General features: G+C 41.3%; 1 protein-coding gene across 3 annotated transcripts; it reads left to right on the top strand.

Moving 5' to 3' along the window:
• The first annotated feature begins 85 nt into the window (after positions 1-85).
• On the top strand, positions 86-14218 carry LOC110499148 (zinc metalloproteinase-disintegrin-like batroxstatin-2). 3 transcript variants are annotated; one of them, XM_021576093.2, is made up of 23 exons: positions 86-242; positions 552-658; positions 779-852; positions 938-1016; positions 1122-1198; positions 1619-1817; positions 1975-2040; positions 2779-2841; positions 3072-3241; positions 3469-3693; positions 6492-6669; positions 8313-8402; positions 8932-9127; positions 9422-9524; positions 9717-9882; positions 9983-10063; positions 10157-10241; positions 10380-10500; positions 10625-10799; positions 12661-12708; positions 12832-12882; positions 13010-13081; positions 13252-14218. In XM_021576093.2, the coding sequence occupies exons 1-23, from the start codon at positions 197-199 to the stop codon at positions 13309-13311; spliced, it is 2532 nt and encodes an 843-aa protein (XP_021431768.2). In that variant the 5' UTR covers positions 86-196; the 3' UTR covers positions 13312-14218. The 3 variants fall into 3 exon arrangements, with proteins under 3 accessions (XP_021431768.2, XP_021431767.2, XP_036811820.1); XM_021576092.2 differs by having other exon boundaries at positions 13249-14218; XM_036955925.1 differs by lacking the exons at positions 552-658; positions 779-852 and having other exon boundaries at positions 106-242; positions 13249-14218.
• The last annotated feature ends 1008 nt before the right edge of the window (positions 14219-15226 follow it).

The raw sequence follows: 15226 nt of genomic DNA, 5'->3' as shown, positions 1-15226 counted from the left end.
AGTATTAATAATCTGGACCGGTTTTCCGGTAAAATGTGATGTCATGATTGCTACACGCAACGGCTGCCCTTTGCTGATAACGTAGGCTACATAACGGAGAGGAGGGACTGGTACCTTAGAGAGCTGCTTAATGTCTGTGTTCAGTATCCGTGCAATACAGCACACTTGAGAAACTCAGGGATATTACGCTCCAGCCATGCGATACACTCTATATATATTCCTGTTATGCATCATCTATTGTGGTAAGTTTAACATATATAATTATGGTTTAATATGTACTATCTGAAGTTTTTTTAAATATAAAATAATGGGCTAATTATGAACAATTGAATGAAATACAAAAATGTGTATTCTGCTGTACAGTACTGTATTTATAAGGACCTAATTAGCACATCTGTTAGGATAATAACGCAATTTGACATATATAACATTGCAATGTTTAGAACTCGTTTGATGCTCGTCGTATGATCAATGTCTAGACTTTAAATGAATAGCAATTACTATAAGAAAGAGATAAACGTTATAATAGGTCTGGATGTCTGTTCTTTTAGTTGTACTGGTCAAGGGCGCACGGACATTAGATCACGTGGAGCGCTACGACGTCGTCCGACCTCAGAGACTGACTGGTCGGGTCAAAATAAACATTTTCTCAAACCAGGTGCTTACATCCCGTTATCTTTTCTCTATAACTATAACTCCTGTAAATTAGGGAAATACAGTATTTCAAATCCCCAATAAAGAGGAGAACAGCGTTTCATTGTCGACATCTTACCTATAGGTTTATCCTGATGGGCTACAATATGTATTAACCATTTCTGGAGAGAACCACACAATTCATCTTGACAAAAATAGGTACATTATTTTAACCATCCACTAATTACTAGATGTGTTTTGGTAGCAAGTTTAGTAGCAGTTATTTTAATTGTTCTTTTCATAGGCAACTTATTGGGAGGCATTACACTGAAACGAACTATTCCGAAGATGGAAAGCGGGTGACAACATTTCCAAATTATGAGGTATCGGAGCCATTAAATATAGTAGCCCAGATTTGTGTCACTTTGTTTTGTTTCATTCAAGAGAAGCTCTAAACCAATACTTGTACTAATTTAAACTTCCTTTAGGACCACTGCTATTATCATGGTCATATTCAAGGCATTGAAGATTCATCTGTTAGTGTTGGAATCTGTTCTGGCATTAGGTAAGTGAGTATTTCTGCATATTTCCTGTTTTCTATTGGCAGTTTCTGAACTTTCTGAACTAGTTGGCAATCAATAGATTTCTCAGGAAATCAAACTTCTCGTTTGAGAAATTCAACATTGCTATATTTCCACATATGTGTAATTCAAATCACTAAGACATTTGTGGTTGAAATTATTTTTGAAAGCGGTCTTAGACATTTAGAAATGTACCTGTCTTTTATGATGTAGCCTCTGCTGGCATTTCACCTACAAGACAATGATTAGAGTTGCTATACTGAATAGCTTACTGCCTTTGATGTTGATTATTCATACTATATCATATAATTGGAGTAACAATGCTATTTTAATTGGGGAGAAACCGATTGTCCGTGCCTTGCAATTCCACACTCAGTAAACCGCTCACTGATGTGTCTTTCCAGTGGCTTTGTGAGGGCTGAGCAGAAGGTCTACTTGATTGAGCCTTTAGGAGACTCTGCCGATGGGGAGCATGCTCTGTACAGGCAGGAGCACCTCAGAACCAACAAGGCCAGCTGTGGTCACTCCAACGACAGCACGGTCTATGACCACGACCAGGGCCCGGCTTCCAGACTCTCGGGCCTCTTCAAGTCCAAAGGCTGGGTATGCAGTTACTTACTACTGCTTCCTTTTGTTACTTAGTTGCAACAATACACATCCAAAAATAGTGTTCAGGGTTCATGTTTTCTACTAGTTGTATTTATCTTGTAAGGTGAGTCCAGTGTTTTCTTATCTCCCTTTTTTTATTATTTTATTTTAGAAAAGTAAACCCATCACTGGACCTCAAAGATTTGTGGAGATGTATCTGGTGGCTGACTACACAGAGGTATATTATGTATCAACATAGATTTTATAGTTTGAAATGTTCCATTTGCCCTCAAATTTTGTGCACAAAGTGATTTACATCCCTGTTAGTGAGCATTTCTCCTTTGCCAAGATAATCCATCCACATGGCATATCAAGAAGCTGATTTAAACAGCACGATCATTACACAGGTGCGCTTTGTGCTGGGGATAATAAAAGGCCACCCTAAAATGGGTAGTTTTGTCACACAACACAATACCACAGATGTCTCAAGTTTTGAGGGAGTGTGCAGTTGGCACGCTGACTGCAGGAATGTCCACCAGAACGGATGCCAGAGAATTGAAGGTTAAATTCTCTATCATAAACCGCTCCAACGTAGTTTTAGAGAATTTGGCAGTACATCCGACCGGCCTCACAACAGCAGACCATGTGTAACCACGTCAGCCCAGGACCTCCACATCCAGCTTCTTCACCTGCAGGATCGTCTGAAACCAGTCACCAGGACAACTGATGAAACTGAGGAGTATTTCTGTCTGTAATAAAGCCCTTTTGTGGGTGGGCTTGGCTCCCAAGTGGGTGGGCCTGTGTCCTCCCAGGCCCCCACTCATGTCTGCGCCCCTGCCCAGTCATGTGAAAACCGTAGACTACTGAATTTATTTCAATTGTCTGATTTCCTTATATGTAACTATAACTCAGTAAAATGGTTGCATGTTGCATTTATATTTTTGTTCAGTGTATGTATTTTAATTTTATTTTTCAGTACAAAATATTTGGAAGCGAAACCAAAACTCGGATGCTGGAAATTGCCAATCATGTTGATAAGGTACCTTTTCAAGGAAGTCATCTACTTGTGTGTCGTTTTGTATGTGTGTATGTGAATGGCTGCATAAGCATAGAGATTCACCGGTCCAGGCTCTAGTTATAGGCACTTTATTGAATTGCTTACTGTTTATAATCCGAGTTTAGGGCCAGGAGTTTTCCCACCTAGCTCTAGTACGTGTATCTTATATTCACGAAGGAGTTATTGAAAAGATCGCCGTCTCTGCTTCCTAGTTGTATCAGCCATTGAACATCCGGGTCATGTTGGTGGGGTTGGAGATGTGGACTACCAGGGATCACATTGATGTCACAGCCAGTCCTGAGAACACCCTGGATAGGTTTCTCCAGTGGCGTCAAGACGACCTTCTAAAGAGGGTAAAGCATGACAATGCCCAGTTTGTCACGTGAGTAATTAGCCTTATCTTTATTTTTTGTGTTGATGAAAGGAACTGGATTGCAATTAATCACAATTTTCCCATGACATTATTGTTTGATATTATGTACTGTAAAAAATGTAAATATAAAATGTTGTTTTTAATGCATAAAATTAGAACAATGGACAAATGTCTCGTTTTTTAGAACGATGAACAAATTCTAAAGCTTTTCCCCAACATTTTGTTGTTTTTAACAGTGGTAAAGATTTCTTGGGCGATACTGTCGGACTGGCAAATAAACTTGCCATGTGCACTGGAAGTTCAGGTGCAGTCAACCAGGACCACAATAGAAACCCATTTGGCATTGCCTCGACCATCGCTCATGAGATGGGCCACAACCTGGGCATGTCCCATGATACTTCAGGCTGCACCTGTGGGACATCGCTGTACAACGACAACTGTGTCATGGCAGATCGGCTCAGGTAAAGACAAAAACACTCATACATTACACAATTACTCACAAAATTCAATCCAATTTTATTTGTCACATACACATGGTTAGCAGATGTTAATGCGAGTGTAGCAAAATGCTTGTGCTTCTAGTTCCGACAATGCAGTAATAACCAACGAGTAATCTAACCTAACAATTCCACAACTACTACCTTATACACTCAAGTGTAAAGGGATAAAGAATATGTACATAAAGAGATATGAATGTGTGACGGTACAGAACGGCATAGGGAAGATGCAGTAGATGGTATAGAGTACAGTATATACATATGAGATGAGTAATGTAGGTGTTACTGTAATTTAATTTATGCCAATGTGCTTTCATCAATTGAAAGCCCTTAATCTATTTTATGAGAATTCCTAAAATGTATTGTTTGCATAAAATAGACGCAGACCAGTCTTTCAATAATAGGTAATATAATTTATTCTCGGAGCTCGCTCCCACTTAATCACGTGCAGCAGTTTATATACAGATCATGACGTCATTTCATTGCTTTAACAGAATCCCCTCCTCTCGACCGGGACAAAGTAAGGTGAAAAGTTCATTCTAACTTACTAACACACTCCCAGATAACTTTTGACCCCTCAACATTATCGATCACCACTGAACTGACAGTTTTAATTAACAGAAAACCCAGGGATGCACTCACTGCCTTATCTAAAAACCCCAGAGCTAAGTTTCTGTAGGTTCAACGTTAGGTTAACGACATTATTTGTTTACACAGTCCCCAACCCATTCGTTTCTTCCTAGTTGGGATGGTGTTCATTAACTTTTATTACTCCTTGTCCTGTCTCACAATCCCACCTTATGAACTCATATAGTTAATCAGATATAATAAAATAAGTTTACTTAGTTACAGTTACATTTAAAATGATTTGTTCAGTCATATTAATCATAATTTCCTAACAGTAGGGTATATAAACATTATATTAAGTGGCATTGTTTAAAGTGGCTGGTGATACATGTATTACATAAAGATGGCAAAATGCAGTCGATGATATAGAGTACAGTATATACATATACATATGAGATGAGTAATGTAGGGTATGTAAACATTATATTAAGTGGCATTGTTTAAAGTGGCTAGTGATACATTTTTACATCAATTTCCATCAATTTCCATTATTAAAGAGGCTGGAGTTGAGTCTGCATGTTGGCAGCAGCCACTCAATGTTAATGGTGGCTGTTTAACAGTCTGATGGCCTTGAGATAGAAGCTGTTTTTCAGTCTCTCGGTCCCTGCTTTGATGCACCTGTACTGACCTCGCCTTCTGGATGATAGCGGGGTGAACAGGCAGTGGCTCGGGTGGTTGTTATCCTTGATGATCTTTATGGCCTTCCTGTGACATCGGGTGGTGTAGGTGTCCTGGAGGGCAGGTAGTTTGCCCCCGGTGATGTGTTGTGCAGACCTCACTACCCTCTGGAGAGCCTTAAGGTTGTGGGTGGAGCAGTTGCCGTACCAGGCGGTGATACAGCCCGACAGGATGCTCTCGATTGTGCATCTGTAGAAGTTTGTGAGTGCTTTTGGTAACAAGCCAAATTTCTTCAGTCTCCTGAGGTTGAAGAGGCACTGCTGCGCCTTCTTCACAACGCTGTCTGTGTGGGTGGACCAATTCAGTTTGTCCGTGATGTGTACGCCGAGGAACTTAAAACTTACTACCCTCTCCACTACTGTCCCATCGATGTGGATAGGGGGGTGCTCCCTCTGCTGTTTCCTGAAGTCCACGATCATCTCCTTTGTTTTGTTGACATTGAATGAGAGGTTATTTTCCTGACACCACACTCCGAGGGCCCTCACCTCCTCCCTGTAGGCCGTCTCGTCGTTGTTGGTAATCAAGCCTACCACTGTAGTGTCGTCCGCAAACTTGATGATTGAGTTGGAGGCGTGCATGGCCACGCAGTCGTGGGTGAACAGGGAGTACAGGAGAGGGCTCAGAACGCACCCTTGTGGGGCCCCAGTGTTGAGGATCAGCAGGGTGGAGATGTTGTTACCTACCCTCACCACCTGGGGGTCGCCGTAAGGAAGTCCAGTACCCAGTTGCACAGGGCGGCGTCGAGACCCAGGGTCTCGAGCTTGATGACGAGTTTGGAGGGTACTATGGTGTTAAATGCTGAGCTGTAGTCAATGAACAGCATTCTCACATAGGTATTCCTCTTGTCCAGATGGGTTAGTGCAGTGTGGTTGCGATTGCGTCGTCTGTGGACCTATTGGGGCGGTAAGCAAATTGGAGTGGGTCAAGGGTGTCAGGTAGGGTGGAGGTGATATGGTCCTTGACTAGTCTCTCAAAGCACTTCATGATGACAGAAGTGAGTGCTACGGGGCGGTAGTTGTTTAGCTTTCTTGGGAACAGGAACAATGGTGGCCCTCTTGAAGCATGTGGGAACAGCAGACTGGAATAAGGATTGATTGAATATGTCCGTAAACACACCAGCCAGCTGGTCTGCGCATGCTCTGAGGACGCGGCTGGGGATGCCGTCTGGGCCTGCAGCCTTGCGAGGGTTAACACGTTTAAATGTTTTACTCAAGTCGGCTGCAGTGAAGGAGAGCCCGCAGGTTTTGGTAGCGGGCCATGTCAGTGGCACTGTATTGTCTTCAAAGCGAGCAAAAAAGTTATTTAGTCTGCCTGGGAGCAAGACATCCTGGTCCGCGACACATTGACACACTGAGGCATTTCCTATGTTATTATGTTAGTCATTCTAAAGGGAGCCATCATTTTCTGTGTTATTATGTTAGTCATTCTAAAGTGAGCTATCATTCCCACACCTTCAGGTCAGTGTACCCAGAGCTGTTCAGTGGCTGCAGTCAGGAGCAGCTGAGTGACTTCCTGGAGAGAGCCAATCCCAGCTGTCTGCAGGACACACCCAGCTCTGACAAGCTGTATGTGGGGCCTGCCTGTGGCAATGGCTTCCTGGACCCTGGAGAGGAGTGTGACTGTGGAACTGTAGAGGTTAGTCAGGCTCCATGTACAGTACCAGTCAAAAGTTTGGACACACCTACTCATTGCAGGGTTTTTCTTTATTTGTACAATTTTCTACATTGTAGAATAATAGTCAAGACATCAAAACTATGAAATAACACATGGAATCATGTAGTAACCAGAAAAGTGTTAAACAAATAAAAATATATTTGAGATTTGAGATTCTTCAAAGTAGCCGCCTTGAACACAGCTTTGCACACTCTTGGCATTCTCTCAACCAGCTTCATGAATGCATTTCAATTAACAAGTGTGTCTTGTTAAAAGTTCATTTGTGGAATTTCTTTCCTTCGTAATGCGTTTGAGACAATCAGTTGTGTTGTGACAAGGTAGGGGTGGTATACAAAAGATAACCCTATTTAGTAAAATACCAAGTCAAATAAGCAAAGATAAACAACAGTCCATCATTACTTTAAGACATGATGGTCAATCAATCCAGAAAACGTCAAGAACTCTTCAAGTGCAGTTGCAAAAACCATCAAGCGCTATGATGAAACTGGCTCTAATGAGGACCGCCACAGGAAAGGAAGACCCAGAGTTACTTCTGCTGCAGAGGATAAGTTCATTAGAGTTAACTCCACCTCAGATTGCAGCCCAAATAAATGCTTCACAGAGTTCCAGTAACATACACATCTCAACATAAACTGTTCAGAGGAGACTGGGTGAATCAGGCCTTCATGGTCCAATTGCTTCAAAGAAACCACTACTAAAGGACACCAATGAGAAGAAAAGATTAATGGACATTAGACCGGTTGAAATCTGTCCTTTGGTCTGAAGGGTCCAAATTTGAGATTTTTGGTTCCAACCTCCGTGTCTTTGTGAGATGCAGAGTAGGTGAACGAATGATCTCCGCATGTGTGGTTCCCACCGTGAAGCATGGAGGAGGGGGTGTGGGGGTGCTTTGCTAGTGACTCTGTCTGTGATTTATTTAGAATTCCAGGCACACTTAACCAGCATGGCTACCACAACACTCAGCAGCATACGCCATCCCATCTGGTTTGTGCTTAGTGGGACTATCATTTGTTTTTCAACAGGACAATGACCCAACACACCTCAAGGCTGTGTAAGGGCTATTTGACTATAGAGAGTGATGGAGTGCTGCATCAGAGGACCAGGTCTCTGCAGTCACCCGACCTCAACCCAATTGAGATGGTTTGGGATGAGTTGGACCTCAGAGTGAAGGAAAAGCAGCCAACAACTGCTCAGCATATGTGGGAACTCCTTCAAGACTGTTGCAAAAGCATTCCTCATGAAGCTGGTTGAGAGAATGCCAAGACTGTGCAAAGCTGTCGTCAAGGCAAAGTGTGGCTACTTTGAAAAATATAAAACCCTTGAAAGTCCAAACTTTTGACTGGTACTGTATGTACACTGCCATTGATTATATTGTCTTACACTATTCCTCTGACTCAATCAAAGGTTTGGCTTTGTTATAAGGATGACAAACATTTTCAAACGCATATGAAAGGGAGACAAAATATACACATGCATGAATGCTTTGCACCTTAAATGACATTTTTTGGGTGACTGACTTTTATAAATAATTCATTTGACAGTGGTAAGATGAAATAGTTATTTTGTCTTTTGTCTCGGACTGGTGTGTCTTTTGTCCCTCCCAGGAGTGTAAGAATCCCTGCTGTGACCCCACAACCTGTCGCCTCACTGAGGGATCCAGCTGTGATCATGGAACATGCTGCGAAAACTGCCAAGTAAGTGCATTTTTGATCTTTATGTAAAACCATATTCAAATCTGGGTGCTTTATTAAACGTATGATTGAATGACTCAGACCAGCTGGTAACGTCCATCTCTGATCTCTCTCTGCTCACCACGACTCAGACAGACACACCCAACCAACTGCAACTAATAACCACCAGCAACAAAAAAAGAACATAGCCATAAGAGAAGTAGGGTTCGGCTCTATAAAGAACAGATGGGTGGATTGAGAAACCAGGGTTGGGATACTAGCAATAATGTGTTTCCCTGTACTGTACAGTCCATATCCTTCCTCCTTCCAAAATGACAGTCAGGGGACTGTAAGAAGCGGGCCTAGTCAGTCATCAAATAAAATCTGTACTGTATGAACCACCAGACTTGGCATCTAACCAAGAATCATACACTTTGCTGTAGTAGTAGTGTCCGATTTTTAGCAGACATTTATGTTAGCTGTATTAGTTATTAATCTGTTAGGAAGTTACTTACTCAACCACTGAACTATTTGTTCTCCATTCAACCTTCAGCTTAAACAGGCAACCAGTTTGTGTAGAGCAGCTTCCAGTGATTGTGACCTGGCAGAGTATTGCACTGGAACTTCAGAGCATTGCCCAGAAGATACCTTTAAAATGAACGGGAAACCTTGCAACTATAGTCTGGGGTACTGCTACAATGGGCAATGCCCAACACTTCAGCAACACTGCAAGAGACTATGGGGACCAGGTACTTGTCTTTACTGTTTTAAGTACATAGCCAATGATGTTTCTTATCAATTATATATTAATTTACACTACACTAGTTATGACATAGCGCAACCATCCATAACTGTATGATGTTATTTCATTAACACAAAGCAGAACCCTTCCAGAAACAAAATAGGCCTAGATATAATCTCATTCAGTTAGTGCAAGTTAAACGTCATATTGTGATTTGTGCAATGATGATAATCTGCAGTAAGGATTCCTGTCATATCCTGTGGAACCAAGAATCATAACTCTCATCTCTCTTATCTTCTAGCGGCACAAGTAGGCACGGATTCCTGCTTTAATCTAAACCTCGGTGGCATTGAAGGTGCCCACTGCGGAAGGACCAAATATGGCTTTGTGCGTTGCACACCACAGTATGTCCACTCCCATCTGTCACATTGACTTCCTGTGTTTTGACATTTCCATTTCCTGACATTTCACTTCACAATATGATCACACAATGTTCCTCCCAAGGCAATTTACAAATAATAGAAAACAGCTATTACAATACTTCCGTAAGTTTGTGTTGTTAAGAAAGACATTATCATATTATTTTCTTCTCCTAGGAATATAAAATGTGGAACGCTATTTTGCTCGGGAGGGGATGAGTATCCCATCACTGGGCAGAAGGCCTCCTATACAATGAGGGGAACATGCAACATAGCAGTGGACCAGGATAAGACAAGAGCCCTCGACATGGTCCCAACAGGAACCAAATGTGGAATGAATGAGGTAAGACTGTTTCTGAAATCCAAATCATCCCTTGAGAGGGCCTTATTGGAATTCATATGAGTGTGCAAATGAAGTGAACAATTCATCTTTGTTTCCATAGGTTTGCTATGATCACAAATGCCAAGATGTCAAAGTCTATGGTCAAACGGAGGACTGTTCATCAAAATGCCACAACAATGGGGTGAGTGCATTGATTGTTGATTTTGAGTTGTTAGTAAACTTCCGCTAGAATTGTTTGAACATTGTCATCACAATCATGGCTCTCTTTTGTTAGGTGTGCAACAACAAGGGACAGTGCCACTGTAACCCAGGTTGGGCTCCACCCTACTGTGACGTCAAGTATTCAGACTTGCCTCAAGGTATGCCTCATTCACTCTGTTGTGACATGCATTGTGGTTTATGTATTTCATATCATGTGTTACATTTTGTAAAGGTAAACCTGAACAGTTGATAAAAATGGACATCTTTTAATGATTAGTAATGTTTTGGTTTTGCAGACCAATTTGGGGTGGTAGCTGGTGTCTCTGCAGCAATAGCTGTCTTGTTGCTGCTCACTTTCCTGGTTGCAGGACTGATGTGCTGCAAGAAGGACAAAAGAGAGAACTACATTTCCAAAAGGTGAGTTTTTTCCGCCAACGTATTCTTTTTTTAGCTTTTTGTGAATGCCTCTTCAGTTGTCATTTCAAATGATTTGGTACACAATCAACATATTGATGTGTTAAGTATTGATCTGTATTTGAAGGAAAGTCCACTCTGCTCCGGGCCAGTTGAACCCAATGTTCCAGGAGCGGAGTGGGAAGGGTAATCCTCTTAGCAAGCCCCCCCAAATCAGCCAACCCACCTTCATGGAGTCATCTGCAACACAAGCCTGTATCCCTCTGTTTGTCACTGTGGTCCCTTCCAGGCCCCCTCCACAGGTGAGCTACATTACCACAACATTATCTCAACATTACCACTAGTCCAGGCAGATTGATAAAGGCCTTATGTGGAGTCATTTGTAGTATCATGTTACACATAACATACATATGCAGTTGAAGTCGGAAGTTTACATACAATTAGGTTGGAGTCATTAAAACTCATTTTTCAACCACTCCACAAATTTCTTGTTAACAAACTATATTTTTAGCAAGTCGGTTAGGACATCTACTTTGTGCATGACACAAGTCATTTTTCCAACAATTGTTTAAAGACAGATTATTTCACTTAAAATTCACTGTATCACAATTCCAGTGGGTCAGAAGTTTACATACACTTAGTTGACTGTGCCTTTAAACAAGTTGGAAAATTCCATATAATTATGTCATGGCTTTAGAAGCTTCTGATAGGCTAATTGACATCATTTGAGTCAATTGGAGGTGTACCTGTGGATGTATTTCAAGGCCTCTTTGCTTGACATCATGGGAAAATCAAAAGAAATCAGCCAAGACCTCAGAAAACAAATAGTAGAATTCCACAAGTCGGGTTCATCCTTGGGAGCAATTTCTGAAGGTACCACGTTCATCTGTACAAACAATAGTACGCAAGTATAAACACCATGGGACCACGCAGCCGTCATACCGCTCAGGAAGGAGACGCGTTCTGTCTCCTAGAGATGAACTTACTTTGGTGCGAAAAGTGCAAATCAATCCCAGAACAACAGCAAAGGACCTTGTGAAGATGCTGGAGGAAACAGGTACAAAAGTATCTATATCCACAGTAAAACGAGTCCTATATCGACATAACCTGAAAGGCCGCACAACAAGGATGAAGCCACTGCTCCAAAATCGCCATAAAAAAGCCAGACTAAGGTTTGTAACTGCACATGGGAACAAAGATCGTACTTTTTGGAGAAATGTCCTCTGATCTGATGAAACAAAAATAGAACTGTTTGGCCATAATGACCATCATTATCTTTAGAGGAAAAAGGGGGAGGCTTGCACGCTGAAGAATACCATCCCAACCGTGAAGCACGGGGGTGGCAGCATCATGTTGTGGGGGTGCTTTGCTGCAGGAGGGACTGGTGCACTTCACAAAATAGATGGCGTCATTGGGAGGAAAATTATTTGGATATATTGAAGCAACATCTCAAGACATCAGTCAGGAAGTTAAAGCTTGGTCGCAAATGGGTCTTCCAAATGGACAATGACCCCAAGCATACTTCCAAAGTTGTGGCAAAATGGCTTAAGGACAACTAAATCGAGGTATTGGAGTGGCCATCACAAAGCCCTGACCAAAATTGGTGGGTAGAACTGAAACAGCGTGTGTGAGGAAGGAGGCCTACAAAACTGACTCAGTTACACCATGTCTGTCAGGAGGAATGGGCCGAAATTCACCCAACTTATTGTGGGAAGCTTGTGGAAGGCTACCCAAAATTTCTGACCCAAGTTAAACAATTTAAAGGCAATGCTATCAAATACCAATTGAGTGTATGTAAACTTCTGACCCACTGGGAATGTGATGAAAGAAATAAAAGCTCAAATAAATCCTATCTACTATTATTCTGACATTTCACATTCTTATAATAAAGTGGTGATCCTAACTTACCTAAGACAGGGAATTTTTACTAGGATTAAATGTCAGGAATTGTGAAAAACTGAGTTTAAATGTATTTGGCTAAGGTCTATGTAAACTTCAACTGTATGTAGTTCCTATGTAATATATAATAATATCAACAAGAATTTAAACAGTTGCTGAACTGATAGAGATACCCACTTTACTTTAGGCAGGCTATGTTTTGAGTAGATATTTAGAAAGGAAAATAAATGCAGACTAAGCGGAGAACAATATTTTGTCTTCCAGCCACCAAAGAGCTTGCCTGCAGTGCTGCCACAGTCTTGCATTGAACCGGTGAGCTATGTCAATTGAAATACTGAAACATATCATGTTACTAAACTCAGGAATCTTAGAAACGTACTGTATACTGACGCACCAAACTTGTGCAAACATTTTCTTTATTCTATTTTTTATCAGACTAAACCCCTACCTCCATCAAAGCCTTTGCCGACTCTGAGTAGCACACCGGTAAGTCATTTCAGCCATTACAGTTAATAGCATGTTGACATTTAATAACTGTATAACAATTAACTACATGGTCTCTACACAGTCTTATCATGAACTCATTATCAATTGGTGTATATTGTTCTGTTAGAAAATCAAGCATGTTGTCCCAGTGCCACCAGTCAAGGCCACAGCACCAATGGTACCCATTAAATACCCACAAGTAAGTGTTCATTTAACACACTTATTGTAGTCATGTCTTTTGTCTCCTAAAATCATGACATAGCACGAAAGTAAAATAAAAAAATGACTTTGTTGGTAATTCCTTATGAAACCAGAATTGAAGGGCATGTTTCAAGATGGCCGTCTAACTGATCCCTGTGTGTTCAGCAGACCTCAGGAGGAGCAAGCCACAAGATTGCACTGAAGCCTCCCCCCATGCCACGTCAATGATGACTACTGCATGTAGCAATATGTTGACTCATAGGAAGACAGACCTTTGATGAGCCCAGTTCTTGTTTCAGACTCTAGGAGGTCCTGAATGACCGAGCCTAATATGCATCTGTGGAGAATGTCTTTGAAAACTCAACATCAACATAGTGATGTCTCAGAATGTGCTTTTCAACCACTGTGGAAAAGTGGTTTGGAAAATGCTGGAACAGATTGCTGGTGCATTTCTCATGCAGTGTTTTTATTTCTTCAATTATTGTATGTAAAAAAACAAACATGTTACAGTAGACCATTCCCTTTGACATGAACCTTTGGCAGTTTCACTCGTTTTTATAGGTTGCCTCTGTTTGCACTTTTTACAAGGGAGAGAGCGTAATTCTACTTTGGAATTCTTGTACTTATGAATGTTAATTTACTGTTTCATGATCTCAAGCCAGTGTGCCTTTAAAAAAATAAGTATTACATTGATGTTAGTTCTTTTTTCAAGATATTACAAATGAATGGTACATGTGAGAGGTACAGTGCCTTCAGAAAGTATTCACACCTCTTGACTTTTTCCACATGTTGTTGTTACAAAGTGGGATATAAATGGATTTAATTGTCATTTAATGTCAACGATCTACACAAATCTAATGTCAAAGTGGAATATCTTGATTTAGATAAGTATTAAACCTCCTGAGTCAATACATGTTAGAATCACCTTTTGCAGCGACTACAGCTGTGAGTCTTTCTGGGTGATTTTAAGGGACAGATTTTGACCCGAGTTAAGCACATAAATGGAACGTAATTCCCTTTTCTGCACTTTTCTCTATGCGTATTCTGACCTTGAACTTAAGCAGGAGAATAGCATGCTATTCACCTGCTATTCAGTTTGGGTAGACATTGAATAAATTACTTAATTCCCTAATAATTCCACCCCCTTTACATGCGAGGAAACCATGAATAATGTCTAGCAAACCTACCGGTTCCTAGTGGATGGAAATAACACTATTCTCTCCATGCACTATAATTTACAACTTGACAACAGCTATTGATAAGTGCTACAGAAATGAGTAATCTGTTTGGATAAGAGAATTGTACAAACAAAAATATAAATGCAACATGAAACAATTTCAAAGATTTTACAGTTCATATAAGGAAATCAGTCAATTTAAATAAATTAATTAGGTCCTAGTCTATAGATTCCACATGACTGGGAATAGAGATATGCATCAGTTGGTCAAGGATACCTTGGAAAAAACGTAGGGTCGTTTAGATGAATGGCACGACAATGGGCCTCAGGATAGCTTATGCCTGCCCATACCATAACCCCAATGCCACTCTGTTCACAATGTTGACACTACCAGGACAAGTTAACCGGAAATAACCACGTTGCCTGGGTACCACCAACATGTTCCTGACCAGTGAACTTGACAAAGAAGCCAGTTACAGCTTTTCGTGTGGTAAGCAGCAACAATCGAACTAGAACAAGCCTAAGAATTAAATTATAGTCCTTACTGTGAAGGAGAAGAACACTTCCTATGCCCCTTTCCTGAGTTTAAGCAGCTCTCGAGGGAGAAGGTCAGCGATTGGTATCAGTTAAAGGCCTTTGCTGGAGGTGTTCCCCCTCCCATGCAACACCTTCAAGGAGTTACACCTCACCGTGCTACATGAGGTCATACCGCAAGAGCACAGGAACGTCCTTATGGTCAGCACCGACACAGCCGAGACGGGGTTCCTATATCTTGACCGCCCAAACCGCTCACCACGAGTGACATTAAAAGTGGTCACTCATCCTACATCATGGTGAGGAGGCGATGGAGACATTCTTGATGACAGCTCTGAACGATCCATTCTCCCTGCTGCTGCCTACTGCCTTGGGTTACAGTAGAGGGTGAACCAGAGGTACTGAGCCTTTGAACTATAAGTTCAACTATAA

This window comes from Oncorhynchus mykiss, chromosome 20 (assembly GCF_013265735.2).
Source record: "Oncorhynchus mykiss isolate Arlee chromosome 20, USDA_OmykA_1.1, whole genome shotgun sequence".
Taxonomy (NCBI): Eukaryota; Metazoa; Chordata; class Actinopteri; order Salmoniformes; family Salmonidae; genus Oncorhynchus; species Oncorhynchus mykiss.
Note: the sequence above shows the minus strand (reverse complement) of the source record. Positions and strands in the feature narration are given on the sequence as shown.

Bases quoted from the DNA above. Each gene is read 5' to 3' on its own strand.
- LOC110499148 (XM_021576092.2), top strand. From the start codon at position 197: ATGCGATACACTCTATATATATTCCTGTTATGCATCATCTATTGTG. The intron at 853-937 runs GTACATTATTTT...TTCTTTTCATAG, and splicing joins ATTCATCTTGACAAAAATAG to GCAACTTATTGGGAGGCATT. The intron at 6,670-8,312 runs GTTAGTCAGGCT...TGTCCCTCCCAG, and splicing joins GTGACTGTGGAACTGTAGAG to GAGTGTAAGAATCCCTGCTG.